Source organism: Leptopilina boulardi, unplaced genomic scaffold (assembly GCF_019393585.1).
Source record: "Leptopilina boulardi isolate dan_hultmark-lab unplaced genomic scaffold, ZJU_Lbou_2.1 LbouV2_341, whole genome shotgun sequence".
NCBI classification, from domain to species: Eukaryota; Metazoa; Arthropoda; class Insecta; order Hymenoptera; family Figitidae; genus Leptopilina; species Leptopilina boulardi.
This window is the reverse complement of record NW_026137909.1, coordinates 3,214,652-3,231,109: the sequence shown is the minus strand read 5'-3', so window position 1 is coordinate 3,231,109 and position 16,458 is coordinate 3,214,652. Positions and strand designations below refer to the sequence as shown.

The window sequence follows — 16,458 nt, the reverse complement described above, 5'->3', positions numbered from 1 at the left end:
CAAATATTTTTTTTTATATTTTTATTATTCGATTTGAAAAATAAAATTCTAGTCTTGAAATTTTAGTAGCAAAAAATGCATAAATCTTTTTTTTTCAAACAAATGTGTTCAAAAAATTGTTTGCATAAATAAATGTTTCTTTGATTTTTATGTTCCGGACTCTGGAATCTTTTTTTTTTTAATCTCACTTTTTTTCGTTTTTTAAACAAGAAAAAGTGAAATTAAAAAAAAAAAATATTTTTTACTGTGTCCGGAACATAAAAATTACTCTATAAAGAAAATCGACAAAAAAAGTAGAGAATTAAAATTTAGAGATTAATTCTAAATAAATAAATAAATAAAATAATTGGTAAACTACGATTCATATCAAAATGAAAAATCTCTAAATTAAAATATTATTAATTTCACTAAAATAATTGAATAATTGAATTTACCAAAAAAAAAAAAAATTAACTTTTTCTATACTTTACAAAATAAAATCTAAATTATCCAAAACTTTTGCGCATCTCTGTCAACATTTGTTTCGATAGAAAAAAATTACTCCTGAAATAGTTAAGTTTACTCTGTAAATTGTATTTTTTTTTTATTATTTGCAAAAGTTGCAAAAAATTATAAAAATAATTAATTAAAATAATAATAAAAATATTATTATTATTATTATTAAAAAAATTAAATTAAAAATTACAAACAATTACTTCTGAAATAGTATTTTTTTTTTACTATTTCTGTAAAAAAATATAATTATTATAAATTTAATAATAATATTAATATTATTATTAAAAAAATTGAATTAAAAATTACAAAAAATTACTTTTTGAAATAGTATTTTTTTTTTACAATTTCCGTAAAAAAAAAGTTGCCAGAAATGCGTAGAAATTCCAAACAGTTTAGAATTTACTCTGAAAGTAGTAAACAAAAATGACTTAATTTTTCTTTTCTATTTTCCTCCCTGCAATTTCTTTTTTTTTTCATTTGCTCAAAATAAAATTGAGAAGAATGTCCATTTTATCAAAAAAAGAAAAAATCACTTTTTTTCCCCCTCTTTTTTAGAAACGAAACGCTCCAATCACAGTTCCACGAAAAAAAAAAAAAAAAAAAAGAATTTATCCCCCTCTTTCACAATATTTGAAAGCCCGCGCAAACACACTCTCATTGTTTTGTTTTTGTTTTATTTTTTTTTTTTTTACTAAAAAGAAAAAGTAAAAAACGTGATAATCTATTAATGCGTCGTTTATTAATTTTTACAATAGTGTTTTCCGCCCAGTTGTTGTTGTTGTTGTTGTTTTTTTTTTTTTTTTTTTATTATTTTTTTTCATAAATATTTCATTCCTACAACAAGTAAAATACCTTTAATGAATATCATTATCCTTTACCTAAAGCAGACGACGTAAAGTGACACGATAATATTTGCAAAGGTTTTTTTCTTTTTTTTTTTCATTTCTTTTTTCCAAATCATTCAATTACACTTGCGAATCAAGCATTTTTTTTTTTTTTTTTCATCATTCGTACTCACACACACTCTCACTCATGTTCTGCAATAAAACATGTAAAACATACATTTTTTTTTTACACAATATCATGAATTCCATTTTTACACAATGTCATTCACTTTCCTCATTTTTTGTTGAGTTTAATCAGTTTTTTGTTTTTTTTTTTATTAATTAATAATAATATTTATATATATATATATGTATATCAGTTCCAGTGTTCTCTATCTTTCTCTCTCGTTGGCTCTGGCTCGTAATTTTCACTACGAACTACTCGAGGCGTTCATCCCGCTGAACATACCGGTTGTAAATGACGTTTGTTGCTGTTGTTGCAATTGTTGTTGTTGCTGTTGTTGTTGATGTTGCTGGAGCTGTTGTTGCTGTTGCTGTTGACTATTTGCCTGTCGGCCATGTTTAGGTGTTGGTGGTTGTAGATATTCTTGTCGCGCCAATGTAAGAACATCAATTCTTTCTTCTTTTCGATAAGCCAAACAACTTCTTATAAAACCTTTTGCCTCATTACTAACTGTTGGTTTATTTGCAAATTGTACCTCAGTTGCTTTTAATATTGTATTCTCCTCAAGAATTGTTGCTTGACTTTGATTATGGCCAAATGGCTTTTTTCCATAGAGGCACTGATAAAATATCACACCAACACTCCAAACATCAACTTTTGATGATATTTTCGGTGGATTTTTACCAACAACAAAACATTCTGGTGGTAAATACCAATATGTACCAGCGCCTTGCGATGTTAAATCCATACCATGATCGGGATTATAATTCTCCTCATCCATTACTTTACTGAGGCCAAAATCAGTGATTTTTATTTCACCGCAAACATTACCCTCGGTTAATAATATATTACCTGGCTTTAAATCATAATGTATCACCGGTGGTTTTATTTCGTTGAGATATTTAAGTGCCGATACAACTTGCATGACAATTGAGCGCGCCTCTCTTTCCGGTATTGTTTTATGTTGTTTGAGATAAAAATCAAGATCATGACCATCACAATATTCAAGTACAGTACAAAATGAATTTGCATCAATTTCAAAAACATCGTAGAGTTTAACAACACGTGGATGATCTAATGCCTTGTGAATATTGTACTCCCGTAAAGCATGTTTTATATAATTTGCCTTCTTATCCTCCTTCCAGTCTTTATTAAGCTGATGAACTTTACACGCAACGTAACGTTGCTCCTTGAGATCGAATGCCTTATGCACTTCGCTAAATCCACCTTTACCAAGGAGCATTAAAAGAAGATAACGTTCATTAAGAACCGGATGTGAATTAAATCTCGATTGATCCTCATTATGAATTCGTTTTAATTCACGTATATGAAGATTACGTTCGCGTTCAAGTTTCTCCATTTCGAGTTGTAGATCAGCGTCTTCTTTTTTAAGGGCATTCTGACGAAGTTTGAGAATTTCATCAGCGACATAATACTCTTGCCATGTGTACGAGCCGGGTACAGCGTCGGGTTTGAGGAATGTCGCCTCAGTGCCATTATGTAATGCCGATTGTGCCTGATTTCGTTTACGTCCCGTCTCTGAATTTGAGGGCCTTTTCTTTAATAACGATTTCTTTTGTCTATCAATTTCCTCGCGTTCCGTTGTTATTTCCTCTTGACGTCGTGCAAGCTCCTGAAATGCATAGCCATCGGTCCAATTCTCTTGAAACGTTGCACCTACCCTTTGTGTGACAAATTGTCCAAGCCTCAGTCTATTTTGCATACACTTTTGACGCGCCTCCTTCTTTTCAATGTTCGACTTCTCCTGGAGAAGTTTTTTCACAACTTCTATACACTTATTAATATGCAATTTTTGATCCTCAATGACTTTCTTTTGACTAGCCACTTGATGTTTTAATTCCTCCGCGGTTCGATTGAGCTCGTCAATTTTATTATTATGAAGCTCAAGATCAGATGACGCTTGTGTCTCGAGTTCTTGTATTAATTGGCAAGTGAGCTCGGTTTGCATTTGTTTATGAACCATATTACCAGGTGGCAATGGGGGTAATTGAATGTGAGATCGTGGTGGTTGCATTAGGGAAAATTCGGCGAGGGGCGATGGTTGAGGTGATATTAATGGTTTTGGAAAGTAGTCATTGATTTTTTTATCAATTGCAATCATTGGTCGTGAGAGTTTTGTGGAGGCGGAACCACCGCCTGAGTCATCAGCCTTGCGTCTTCTTTTACGTTCCGATGGTGTCCTTGGAACTTTCTCGGGAGTATTGGGATCTATTTCTTTATCACTGTGATTTGAGCCGGTGCTCATGTTAGAGTCTGAACTGTGTACGGACTGACCAGAGTTTACCGAGGACTGAGGTCCCGTCTGGATCTGTGACCCTACTGACGGCCGTGCTCCAAGTAAGCGGGCCTCCAATAGTTCCTGCTTCCTGGGGTCCAGGGCGGCCTGGAGGTGCTCCATCCTGACGCCAGCGCCACCGCGAGAGAGAGAGTCCGCCGGTTACCAGCAGCAGCGGCAGTCAGCCGTCATTATCCATCTGTCAACAAATTTTATCAATTAGTCCACTAATCTCATTTCAATTGGAAGAAAATTATTATTTCAGTTTTAACAGTTACACCACTGTTTTTTTTTTTGTTTTTGCCAAAAAGGTGCCTTAGGGTGTTAGAAATGAGAAACAATAATCATTATAGAGGTAAAATATTTTTAAAAGCTTTACATCCGGATATACGGTTCTGTATATCACAGAAATGTACGCTTTTTTCTCAAAATCAAGTTTTACAAACTGGCCGGTAAATTTTCTCCTATTTTTGACAAAATTAGAGCTAAAAATTGGTTTACAGCTTCAGAATAACATTCTTTATGGAAGTACGTAAAGGTTTTTTTTTTCAACAAAAACTTTTTTTTTCTTTTTTTATTAATAATTTTGTACCGATTTTTTTACAAAAATCAATTTTTTCAATTCCACAGATTTTGAGTAATATATTAAGAAAAAATTTGGTTTTTTGTTCTAAGTCAAAAACTGAAAAAAAATTTCTACCGGCCGTACACCTTACCATAAAAAAAAATAGTATTTATGGATCAACGCCGTCATTTTAATTTTTTTACCTTTTGAAAATAATTCAGGGTGTCTACTAAAAATCTGAATTAAAATTCTATAGGACTTTTCCAGGACATTCCAGGACAAATTTCTTATTTTTCCAGAACATTAAATTGGATGACTTTAAGGAATAAAAAATTTTTTAGTTTAACTATTGTTTTCAGAAATTATTAAAAAAATTAATTAATTACTTAAGTAAATTTTCATTTTACTTATTTAAAGAAATTCTTTTTCACTTGATTGACAAAATTAGAAATTTTTGTAAATTTAAAAGCAAAATATAAAAAATTCAAGGACAAAAATTAAAATTCCAGGACTTTCCAAGGACATTCCAGGACATTTTTTCAAATTCCAGGACATTTCCAGGACTAGTAGACACCCTGTAATTTTTTGGTAGTTTAATATGTACTTAACGATAATATATAATTGATTTTTCAATTCATTTCATTCTGTTTTAGAAAAAAAAAAGATCTTAAAAATGGGTCTGATTTTCGATCTTCACAGTGGTCTAATCCCTTAAAAAAGATTTCAATATACAGGCGCCTCGGATCGATTTTAAAAACCCCAAAAAAAAGTCCTTTTAATCGATTTATATTTCAAAAAAAAATCGAAAAAGTCGATTTTTATTATTTTAACAAAATTTAATTGGTTAATAAATATTTTACTTTAAATAACTAATGTTATTAGATATTAAATTCATTTTATTAATTCTGTAATGAGAATAATTCTATAATGAATATTATCAAGAAAATTTATTTTCAATATTTCAGAATCAAACTAATTGTAAGACAAATTTTCAAAATTTTATTTAAGCAGGACAAATTTCTAAAAAAAATTCATTAAAAGTTCCAGTTTTATAATTTTTTGAAATCTAATTTAAGCAATTTATTCGAATTATAAAAATTTTGTCATGGTTTTTAGTTTTGATGGTCAAAAAAATTTCAAAAAATACTTAATCAAGTTTTACAGAATTTTTAAATAAATTTTTTTAAAAATAATTTTGGAAGAATTAAAGTTGAAATTTTTAGAAATAATTGAATTTCAAAAGATTTTGTTAATTTTCAGACAATAATTAAATTTTACAGAATTGAAAATAATTTATGAAATAATTTTAGATAACATTTTTTAAAAGTAATTGAATTTTTGAAAGATTTACAATTTAGATTTTTGAAATTAATTGAACTTCGAGTGATTTTTATTTATTTATTTATAATTTAAAATTTTTGATGATTTCACTAAAAAATTTATTAGAAATTGTAGTCAAAAATACAATAATTTGAAAATCATTTTTAAGTAAAAAATAGTTTCAGATAGTTGAATTTTTGAAGAATATTATAAAAATCATTAAAAATAATTGAAGTTTATTGCAAATAATTAAATTTTCAAGTAATTTTGTTTTAAAATTTTTTGGTAATTTTATTTGCTATTTTTTTAAAATTCTAAACAATTATTAAATTTCATAAAAATTTTAATTGAAAAATAATTTAAGAAAATTGAATTTGTCAAGAATTTCATTAAAATTATTAAAAATAATTAATTTAATGAAGAATTTTAGTTAAAAATTTGTTAAATAATTGAAATAAAGAAGGATCTGAAGAAGATTTGCATTTTAAGTCGAAAAAGTCGCATTTTATTAAAATAAATCGAAAAAAGTCGTATAATCTGAGGTCTCCTTTAAGAACCAAATTATTTTCTTAAAAAATCACAATTTTTAATTTTTAATCAAGTTTTTCAGCGAAACTAATTAAGGTTTTTTGTCTCAAAGCCAGAGTTTAGAATTGGAAATTTTATTAGACCAACCTAAAAAATATTGGTCTAATATTTTCCAAATAAATAAATAAAAATAAATAAATATTTACTTTTAAAAATCAAGGAACTTAAGATAACAAAAAAAAAAGGGTTCATGTTGCCTGAAATTAACACTTATTTTCAAAAGGTTAAGAAGGGACACATGAATAAGCTCTAAAAAATTTTTTTTTTTAAATTATGATTTGATAGAATCTTATTCTTTAGAATATTAATTTTGCAGAATATTTATTTGTTCGAATGTTAATGTTTTAGAAAATGCAAATAATCGAAAATCAATTTTGCCAGAAATAATTCGATGAAAACTTCAAATTTGTCAAATCAGAAATTATCAAAAAAAAATTGTGATTAGTCGAATTTGAAGTTTCCGACGAATTATTTCTAGAAAATTGATAGATTTTCGAAAAAGCGAATTTCTACAAAATTTTAAACAATTGAAATTTAAAAAAGCTGTAGTTAACATTTATAGAAGTAATTAAATTTTTGAAGATTTTTATATAAAAATTTTTTTGTAAATTTCAATTATATTAAATTTATTTTATTAATTTCTCAATAAGAATAATTTTATAGGAATATTATCAAGAAAATTTATTTCAACTATTTCAGAATCAAAGACGTAAATTAAAAAAATTTTAATTAACAAATTCTGAAAATAATTCAATTTTTTGTAAAATTTCAGGCAAGAATGAAATTTTATAGAATTGAAATTAACATGTTTTAAAAGTAATTGAATTTTCAAAGATTTAAAAATTAGATTTTTCAAATTTTTTCCTGATTTTTGTTGATGAAAAATTTATTAGAAATTATAGATAAAAATTGAATTTAAAAATTTTTCAATTAAAAATTGATTTCACACAATTGAATTTTCGAAAATTATTATAAAAATAATTTAAATTAATTATATTTCGGAAAAATTATAGTAAAAATTATTAAATTTCAGAAAATTTTAAAAATAATTAAATTTTAAAAATTTAAATTTAAATTTTAAATTGAAAATTTTTAATAATTTTATTTGATGATTTTTTTTTAATTATAAACAATAATTGTTATATTTCATAAAATTTTTAATTCAAAAATAGTTTATAAATAAAAAATAAAAATAATATGTAAACATATTACAATTTCAAGAAAATATAAATATATAACATTCTAAATTACTTTAATTTCAAAATTTAATATAAAGTTTTTAATAAGAAATTATCGACACCGAAAACAATAGTGTTGCATTTCCTTATGTACATGTATCTTTCTCTCTCTTTCTCATGAGAATGCACTCTCAAAGTCGGAAAGTATCTCACAAAATGTGTGTATGTGAGTCGTGACCACGTCCGCCATTTTCATTTCAAATCAGAGGCGAAAACAATTTACAAAATTTTCCTCTTTTAAATATATTAATAATTATACGAAAAAAAAAACAGAAACATATTTTTATTTTTCTGTAAAATGTAAAACTTAACATTTTTTTTATTATATTCAATTAATTTCTAAAAGTAAGTAAATATAAAATATTTCATTTTTTATTAACATTAATTAATATTTCGAAAACAAAAAAACAGAATTTTGTTTAATTTGTTTATTAAAAGTTTACACTTTAATTTTTAATGTATAATAAAAAGGTTCCTTTATTAAAAAAAAAAAAAAAGTCAAAAATATATTAAATTTTCAAATTAGAGGGGTAAATTTTGAATTTTTAAACAAAATTTTTTAATTATTTTAATATTTAATTTACATACCTAAATAATATTTCCTCATTATTATAAGTTTCTTTAAATATTTATTTATTTTTAATCATAAATATTCAGTAATAATTATTTTATATTTTTTTCTTTATAATTAAAATGAAATTAAAATTTATGAAAAATAAATGGAAAAATTCAATTATTCAACATTATCAAAATTTTTATTTTTATTTATTTATTTATTTATTGAAAATATACGGGCAAAGCCCAATAAATAAATGAAAAAATTTTATTTCAATTTTTATCGAAAATATTTCTTAACATTAAAATTGTTTTAACGGAATAATAAAATGATAGCATTAATTATAAATATATTTAATGGCATGATAGTTCTTCTTTTTTTAAAAAAGACTTTATTTTTTAATATATTTTTCGAAATTCAATTTAATAATAATAATAATAATAATAATAATAATAAATAATAAGAAAATTTAATTAAATTTATAAAAAAAAATATTGCAATATAAAAAATTAAAATGTATCAAAAAGAAATTTTTTAAAATAATAATTTTCATTGATAAAATTACAATTATTTTAATAAATAACAAATTACAATTTATAAAAATTATAAATAAAAATATTATAGAGAATGAGAAATTTTTCAAAATATTTTAATAAAATGACAAACTCCATTGAAGTTAAAAAATTATGTTCTATATGCAATTTTTTTCGGTTTGTTTTGCTTTGGACCTTTGCAATATATAAAACCGAAACAAAACATGTTTTTTATTTTTATATTTGAAAACTGAAATGAGCCTCAACGTTATTTTCATTCGTTTTCAATTAACAATTTTCAGGGAGTAAAAAAATTTAAAAAAAGAAAGAGTTTAAAAATTAAATGTAGGTATTATATATTTAAATATATTTTAATGTCAATTTTTTTAGTGATTTAATTTTCCCAAATGGGAATTTTATATATATATATATATATATATATATATATATATATATGTAAAAAAAAGACAATCTCATACTTTCGAGATGATAAAAGTTCAATAAATAAAAAAAATAATAATCTTAATAAATTTTCAATTAATTAAATAAATAATTAAAATTCTCATTTAATAGAAATACTATGAATTTAATCAAACTTTTCAATTTTTTTTCTTAGAATTTTTAATGCTGTACGAAATAAAATTTATATTTAATTTTTTATTTAACCAAATTTATATAATCATAATTAAATAGAATTTATCATTGATGTTACATATTTATGTTTTACATGGAAAAATTATTTTCTTATTATTTATTTAATACTATTTGTTTATGTATTATTATTATTATTATAATCAATATCATTTAATTTTTTACTATTTTTACATCAAAATTACGTTTAAAAAAAATTTCAAATACTGTCCATACTGGTACGAATTTATGGTAAAAATTTGGGAGAAAAAATAAGTGGGGGTTTTTTTGACAAAATTAACTTTAAATATTTTCGGAAAATAATCTCTAGTTTCGTTAATTTTTAAGCTTTTTGCAAGTTTCAAACGGGACCAATAACATCCAAAAAAAATTTTTTGCTTACACTGAAAAGAAAAAAAAAATACAATCAAAACAATTTTTCAAAAATTGTTTTTTTTTAGTTTTATCATTAAAATTTCAAATGCGCATAACTTCGTTAAAAATAAATTTTATGAAAAATAAAAAAATACGTTTTTCATATAGAATAACATATTTCAGTGTTAGTTAAATCTACAACTTGAAGTTAGTCGGCCTGCATGATTTGAAATAGATTTAGCCTTTTATAAAATTTGATTTATTTATTTTCTTTACGTGTAAATTCCACAAAAAAAAGGTCGGAAAAAAATTGTCAACTTTACTTAAAATGTAAATTTTGATTAATTGAAATTTCTCTGGTAATACTTTAAAATATTTAAATTCTTATACAATTTTATATTTTTCAATGTAACATTTTGAAACACGTTTTTCTTATAATTTTAAACTATATGAATTTAAAAATTAAAATAAATAAAAATGAATAAAAATTTAAATTGTAAAGAATTTTTAACAAAAATTTTCATTTTTTAAAAACATAAAAATTCTAAAATTTAAAATTATTTTCTTAAAATTTTTCCTATTCTTAAATTTTTGATAACATCAAACAATTTTAGATTGTAAATAAATCTGAGAAAAAAATTGGTCTTTCAATAGGATTAATATTATTTTATTTTTTTTTTATTTAGCATTATATCTTTCATTAATATTAAAAGAAACTTTTATTTAAAGTACAATTATTTCAATATTATCTATATTAAATAAATAAATAAATATTCAGAGAGAAAATTTCAATTCCAACTTATTTTTGTGAAATTTTCTGACTTTAAAGTAGCGGGATTTAAAGAAAAATTATCTTAATTTTATTTCACTTTCAATATGTTCAATAATAATATTTGGCAAACAAAATAATATTAAATAGTTAAAACAAAAAAAATATAATTTCAATATACAGGCCTCGGATCGATTATAAAAGCTCCAAAAAAAAGTCGTTTTAGTCGATTTATATTTCAAAAAAAGGGAAAAAAGTCGATTTTTTTTATTTTAACAAAATTTAATTGGTTAATAAATATTTTACTTTACATAACTAATGTTATTAGATATTAAATTCATTTTTTTAATTCTGTAATAAGAATAATTCTATAAAAATATTATCAAGAAAATTTATTGGCAATATTTCAGAATCAAACTAATTGTAAGACAAATTTTGAAAATTTTATTTAATTAGGACAAATTTCTAAAAAAAAAATTCATTAAAAGTTCCAGTTTTATAATTTTTTGAAATCTGATTTAAGCAATTTATTCGAATTATAAAAATTTTGTCATGATTTTTAGTTTTGATGGTAAAAAAAAATTTCAGACAATACTTAATCAAGTTTTACAGATTTTTAAATAAATTTTTTCAAAAATAATTTTGAAAGAGTTAAAGTTGAAATTTTTAGAAATAATTGAATTTCAAAAGATTTTGTTAATTTTCAGACAATAATTAAATTTTACAGAATTGAACTGCAAGTGATTTTTAATTTAACATTTTTGATGATTTCACTAAAAAATTAATTACAAATTGCAGACAAAAATACAATAATTTGAAAATCATTTTTAAGTGAAAAATAGTTTCAAGATAGTTGAATTTTCAAAAGAATATTATAAAAATCATTAAAAATCATTCAATTTCAGGAGAGTTATAATTGAAATTATTAAATTTCAAAAAATTTTAGTTGTGCAAATTTTAGAAGCTTTTAAATTGAAATTTTTGAAAATAATTGAATTTCAAAAGATTGTATTAAATTTCAAACAATAATTATAATAAGAGAGAAATTTTTAGTGATTTCTGTTGATGAAAAATTTATATTAGAAATCACATTAAAAAAAATTGAATTCCAAAAGTTTTTAATTGAAAAATGCTTTCAGATAATTGAATTTTCGAAGAATATTATAAAAATCATCCTAATAATAATTGAAATTTTTTGCAAATAATTATATTTTCAAGTGATTTTGAATTAAAATTTTTTTTTTGGTAATTTTATTTGTTTAATTTTTTTTTTAAATTCTAAACAATTTTTAAATTCTAAAAAAAATTTTAATTGAAAAATAGAGTTTAAAATAATTTAATTTATAAAGAATTTCATTAAAATTATTAAAAAACAATTAATTTAATGAAGAATTGTAGTTAAAAATTTGCTAAATAAAATTTTAGTTGATCGTCAAATTGTATAGATGGTATATTTTTATATTGTTTTATATTAATTCTGTTTTTATTTTTGTTATATTTCTCATACGAACGAATTCCTCTTGTATGCATTATTATATCCATAGACAAGTGTAATAATAAATAAATAAAAATAAATACAAAAAAAAACGTAGTTTAAAAATTTTTTTTTTAAAAATGTAAAAAAAAAGTCTAAAAAAATAATATTTTTTCAAAAAAGTCGTAAATAGTCGAAAAAGTCATATAATCCGAGGCCTGTAAATAATAATAATTTATAATTAATTAATTAATAATAATGAATAATAATACACTGGAAAAAAAAATTTGATTCAAATAATTGTTATTATTTAAATAAATATTTACTTGAAACAAATATCACTTAATTGACATAAATAATAATTATTTAATACAAATTAAATATTTATTTGACAATAGTTAAGTAATCGATTATTTGAATCAAATAATTTTTTTCAGTTTATGTAACAATAACAATAACAATAACAATAACAATAATAATAATAATAATATACAAAAATAAATAATTAAATTTAAACTTTCCGGAAAATAAAAAAAAATTGAAAAAACTAAAAAGAAAATGCAATTTATTTTCTAAAATAGTCATAAATAAAATAGAAAATCATGAATTTGAAGAAAATAAAAAAAAAACAAATAAATAACAACAAAATATCGATTTTGGTTTATGTAATTTCTTCATCTCTAATAATGTCAAATGAAAATCGGCAACGAAACAAATAAATGGGTTATTAATACTACTTAATAAATCGATCAAATAATAATAATAATAATATATATATGCATCTAAAACATCAAGTATATACAGTCCAGTTATAATAGTGAGTCTCGCAAATTCGGGAACTTGACCCTACACTTAATCGATATCATGAGACTTGTGTGTGCGTGAAAACAGGAGGAAAAAAAAAAAGAAAAAAAAAAAAAAATCCTCGGCTTCATTTTCCGAATGTGGTGCACTGTCGAAAAAATACTACAATTTTCCGGTAGCGTAAAAATCCCTTTGAATCGATTTCAGTTGGCTATGAGAGAGAAAGAGAGAGAGAGAGAAATAAAGCAATAGAGAGAGAGAGAGAGAGAGAAAGAAAGAGAGAGAGCAAGAGAGACAGGGAGTGAAAAAAAAGAGAACAATCAGAAACGTACCCAAAGTTTCCTGTAAATCGAAAACTATTCGATAAATAATTACGTTTCCAGGTCCATTTGGAAAAAAGACGGAGAAACATTTGGATTTTTTTCGGGAGAAAAATAGATTTTTTTTCGTCGTTTTTTTTTTTTTTTTGCCGATTAAACACGACACACGTCTTCTTCAAAGTTCCCTTTGCACTACATCGACTATTTCACTTTTCCTCTCATATTATTTACATATATAAAACACACTAGAAAAAAAAAGCAATTTTCGGTAGAGAAAAAGCTCGCGAGTTTCACGAAATTACATGTAAAATAATTCAAGAAGAAAAATTGTTCCTTTTTTTTTTTTTTAAGGTCTCGAATTTTTATCGCGAAACAATCACTAGATATATGTATCTCTCTCCCTTTTCATCACATATATATATATATAACATATAAAGGAAAAGAACTGTATAAAATCGCGAGTGTTAAAATTTTGTTGTCCAAGTGTCTCTCATCGGCTCAATTCTCTCACTCACTCACTCACTTACTCTCTCTCTCTCTTCTATGATCGTGAAAAGCGTCGTTGAAAAGCGTCGCGAATTTTACACACGCGAATGAAAAAAAAAAAAACAGAAAGACTTACTTGTTTCCTTATTAAAGATATTAGCCGATGGGATGCTTTTAAGCGTGATATTTCGTCAATTTTCATCTCCGTTGGTCAAAGTTAGTCCAACTGTCGGTGTATTAGAAAACAAAATGAAACTCACGTTTTTGAGGTTAGGGTCTACCTGCTTATATTGTAGACGCCATATTGGCTCTTTGACGTCAGGAATTCGGATCCCATCGAAAGAGAGAGAGAGAGAGAGAAACCCCGTGTGGAGAGTTGACACCGGGAATTTGGTATAAGAACCAACACACTCTATACCTATTTCACTCTTTACTATCTCTCTCTCTCTCTCCCTCCCTCTTTCTTGTCCTCACTTCTGACAAAAATTGCCAAAAAAAAAAAAAAACCAAATCTCTTTTTCACATTTATTTTCACACGATTAGAGAAAAATTTTTTCTTCATTCCTAACGCTCAAAATTCGCACAATGGGGAAAAACTTACATATTTTTTTTAGGTTAGACGATTTTTTTTTGTTTCTCTTGGATTCAACTAAATTGGGCGACGTAGCATGATGATGATGATGATGATGATGATGGATTTAAATGGCTCTGCAAATATTTATCAAACACCAATAACACTCACGTATTAAAAAAATTACATGAAAAAAAAAAAAAAAAAATTGTCTCTCACTCCTGGAGCCGGAAACGGAACACAACCGAATAATTCACATTTTGTTCCCAAAAAAAAAAGGAAAAAAAAAAAAAAAAAAGAAACAACTACTCCCGTGTGTATTGTTTAATATACATTGCGATTATAAACTTTCATCTTTCTTTTTTACGTCCCAAAACATTGAGACGAAAAAAATTTATTTTTCCTGCGTAAACAAATATTATATGGAATTTCGTGAAATCGCGATGAGACACACATATATACATATATATATATATATATATATAAAACGCGAGGGTTGTGTTCTCAACGGTTTTGAAAGACTGCGTTCGAGATAAAGGGCTTTTCGTCTATATATGTATATAAACAGGGTGGAGAAGTTCTGGGGAATTTTCATGCGGGGTGCACACACAATTATTTTTCATCTCTTTGCATATATATATATATTATTTTCACACTGAATTTTCCGTTTTCTTTACCTCCCCCCCCAAACCCTTCCATTATTATCCCCTTCACCAATTCGTTTTTCATAATATAATTTTTTTAATATTTAAAAACATTTACCGTGTATAATAAATTCATCTCATGATGATATTTTTCTTATTGAATATGTATATGTATATATACATATGTATATATATATATATATATATATTGGGAAGTGAAAAAATTTCTCACGACACACGACGAGACTTGAAAGTTACTAAAACTACACACACTGAACGACCGGCGAAATCTAGTGATTCCTCCCGTTCATTCATAAACACAAGGGATAAAGAAGGAAATGTCAATTTCATACCATTTTCTCCTTTCCTCGTTTGGTATATCGCGCAAGAATTTTTTTTTTTCTACCAATAATATAGAGATACAATTATATAATTTATATATTAAAAAAAAAAAAATACAATAAAATATATTTAAAAAAAAACAAATTTTTTAAATTCAAAATAATTTTTGAATGTAATAATTGAATTTGAATTTTATTTGAATAAAAAAAAAAAAATTTGTATAAAAATTTTTATCCCAATAATACAGACATAATTTTATAATACAGAAAAAAAATAATACATTATTTAAAAATAAAAAGTAACTAGAAAAATTTTTTTTCCAAAGAACTAAAAAATAATAAATATATATATAAAAAAAAACAAAATTTATAAACTTTTATAAAATATAATAAATAATAAGTTAAATTAAGTTTCTAATAAGTTTAAAATAAATTAATAATATTTAAAAATAAAGAATTAAAAAAAAATTACAATGAAAAATAAAAAAATTGACTTTCATTTGAATAATTGAAAAAAAAAATTATGTTAAAATCTCACAGTCTAATAAATATTTATTTGATTTAAATAAGTTTTTATTTGATTTAAATAAATTTTTATTTAATTTAAATAAACTTTTGTTTGATTTAAATAAACTTTTATTTGATTTAAATAAATTTTTATTTGATTTAAATAAATTTTTATTTGATTTAAATAAATTTTTATTTAATTTAAATAAACTTTTATTTGATTTGAATAAATTTTTATTTAATTTAAATAAACTTTTATTTGATTTGAATAAATTTTTATTTATTTTAAATAAATTTTTATTTGATTCAAATAAATTTTTATTTAATTTAAATAAATTTTTATTTGATTCAAATAAATTTTTATTTAATTTAAATAAATTTTTATTTGATTTAAATAAAATAAAAATTTACGTCAAATAAATAGACTAGTAGGCTATAAGACAAATATACGTTTATTTAACTCAAATATATTATATTTAGTTCAAATAAAACATTTCTTTGGGTGTATTTAATTTTAATTATACATCGAGAAAAAAGATTTTTTTGATTCAAAGAAATCAATTTCTTTGTCAAATTTTTCTTTGATTCAAAGAAAATTTATTTATTTCAAACAAATTATCTTTGATTCAAAAAAAAATTAACTTCGTTTCAAAGAAATTTGTTATTTAATTCAATTAAATTTTTCTTTGACCCTATATCAATGTTAGGATTTCTTCGATTTAATGCAAAAAATTTTTTTTCATTCAAAGAACATTTTTTTTGAATCAAAGAAATTTTCTTTGAATCGAAGAAACTTTTTTTGTTTCAAAGAAAATTTAATTTTGAATTAAAGAAAACAAGTCAAAGAAACTGGTTTCTTTAAATCAAAGAAATATTTTCTCTGGGTGTATAATTTTTTTCATTTAATAATTTTTTTATTTTATAATTATTTAAATGTA

General features: G+C 23.2%; 1 protein-coding gene across 4 annotated transcripts; it reads right to left on the bottom strand.

Annotated features, from left to right (window-relative positions):
• Positions 1-1,212: 1,212 nt before the first annotated feature.
• Positions 1,213-14,956, bottom strand: LOC127285812 (serine/threonine-protein kinase tousled-like 2). 4 transcript variants are annotated; one of them, XM_051311997.1, is made up of 2 exons: positions 14,791-14,956; positions 1,213-3,998 (listed from the first exon to the last, which is right to left on the bottom strand). In XM_051311997.1, exon 2 carries the CDS (start codon positions 3,920-3,922, stop codon positions 1,751-1,753), a length of 2,172 nt encoding a protein of 723 aa, XP_051167954.1. In that variant the 5' UTR covers positions 3,923-3,998; positions 14,791-14,956; the 3' UTR covers positions 1,213-1,750. The 4 variants fall into 4 exon arrangements, with proteins under 4 accessions (XP_051167954.1, XP_051167955.1, XP_051167953.1 ...); XM_051311998.1 differs by lacking the exon at positions 14,791-14,956 and adding an exon at positions 14,059-14,539; XM_051311996.1 differs by lacking the exon at positions 14,791-14,956 and adding an exon at positions 13,594-13,774.
• Positions 14,957-16,458: the final 1,502 nt, after the last annotated feature.

Excerpts from the sequence above, each read along its gene's own strand:
- LOC127285812 (XM_051311997.1), bottom strand. The coding sequence starts at position 3,922 with ATGGAGCACCTCCAGGCCGCCCTGGACCCCAGGAAGCAGGAACTATTG.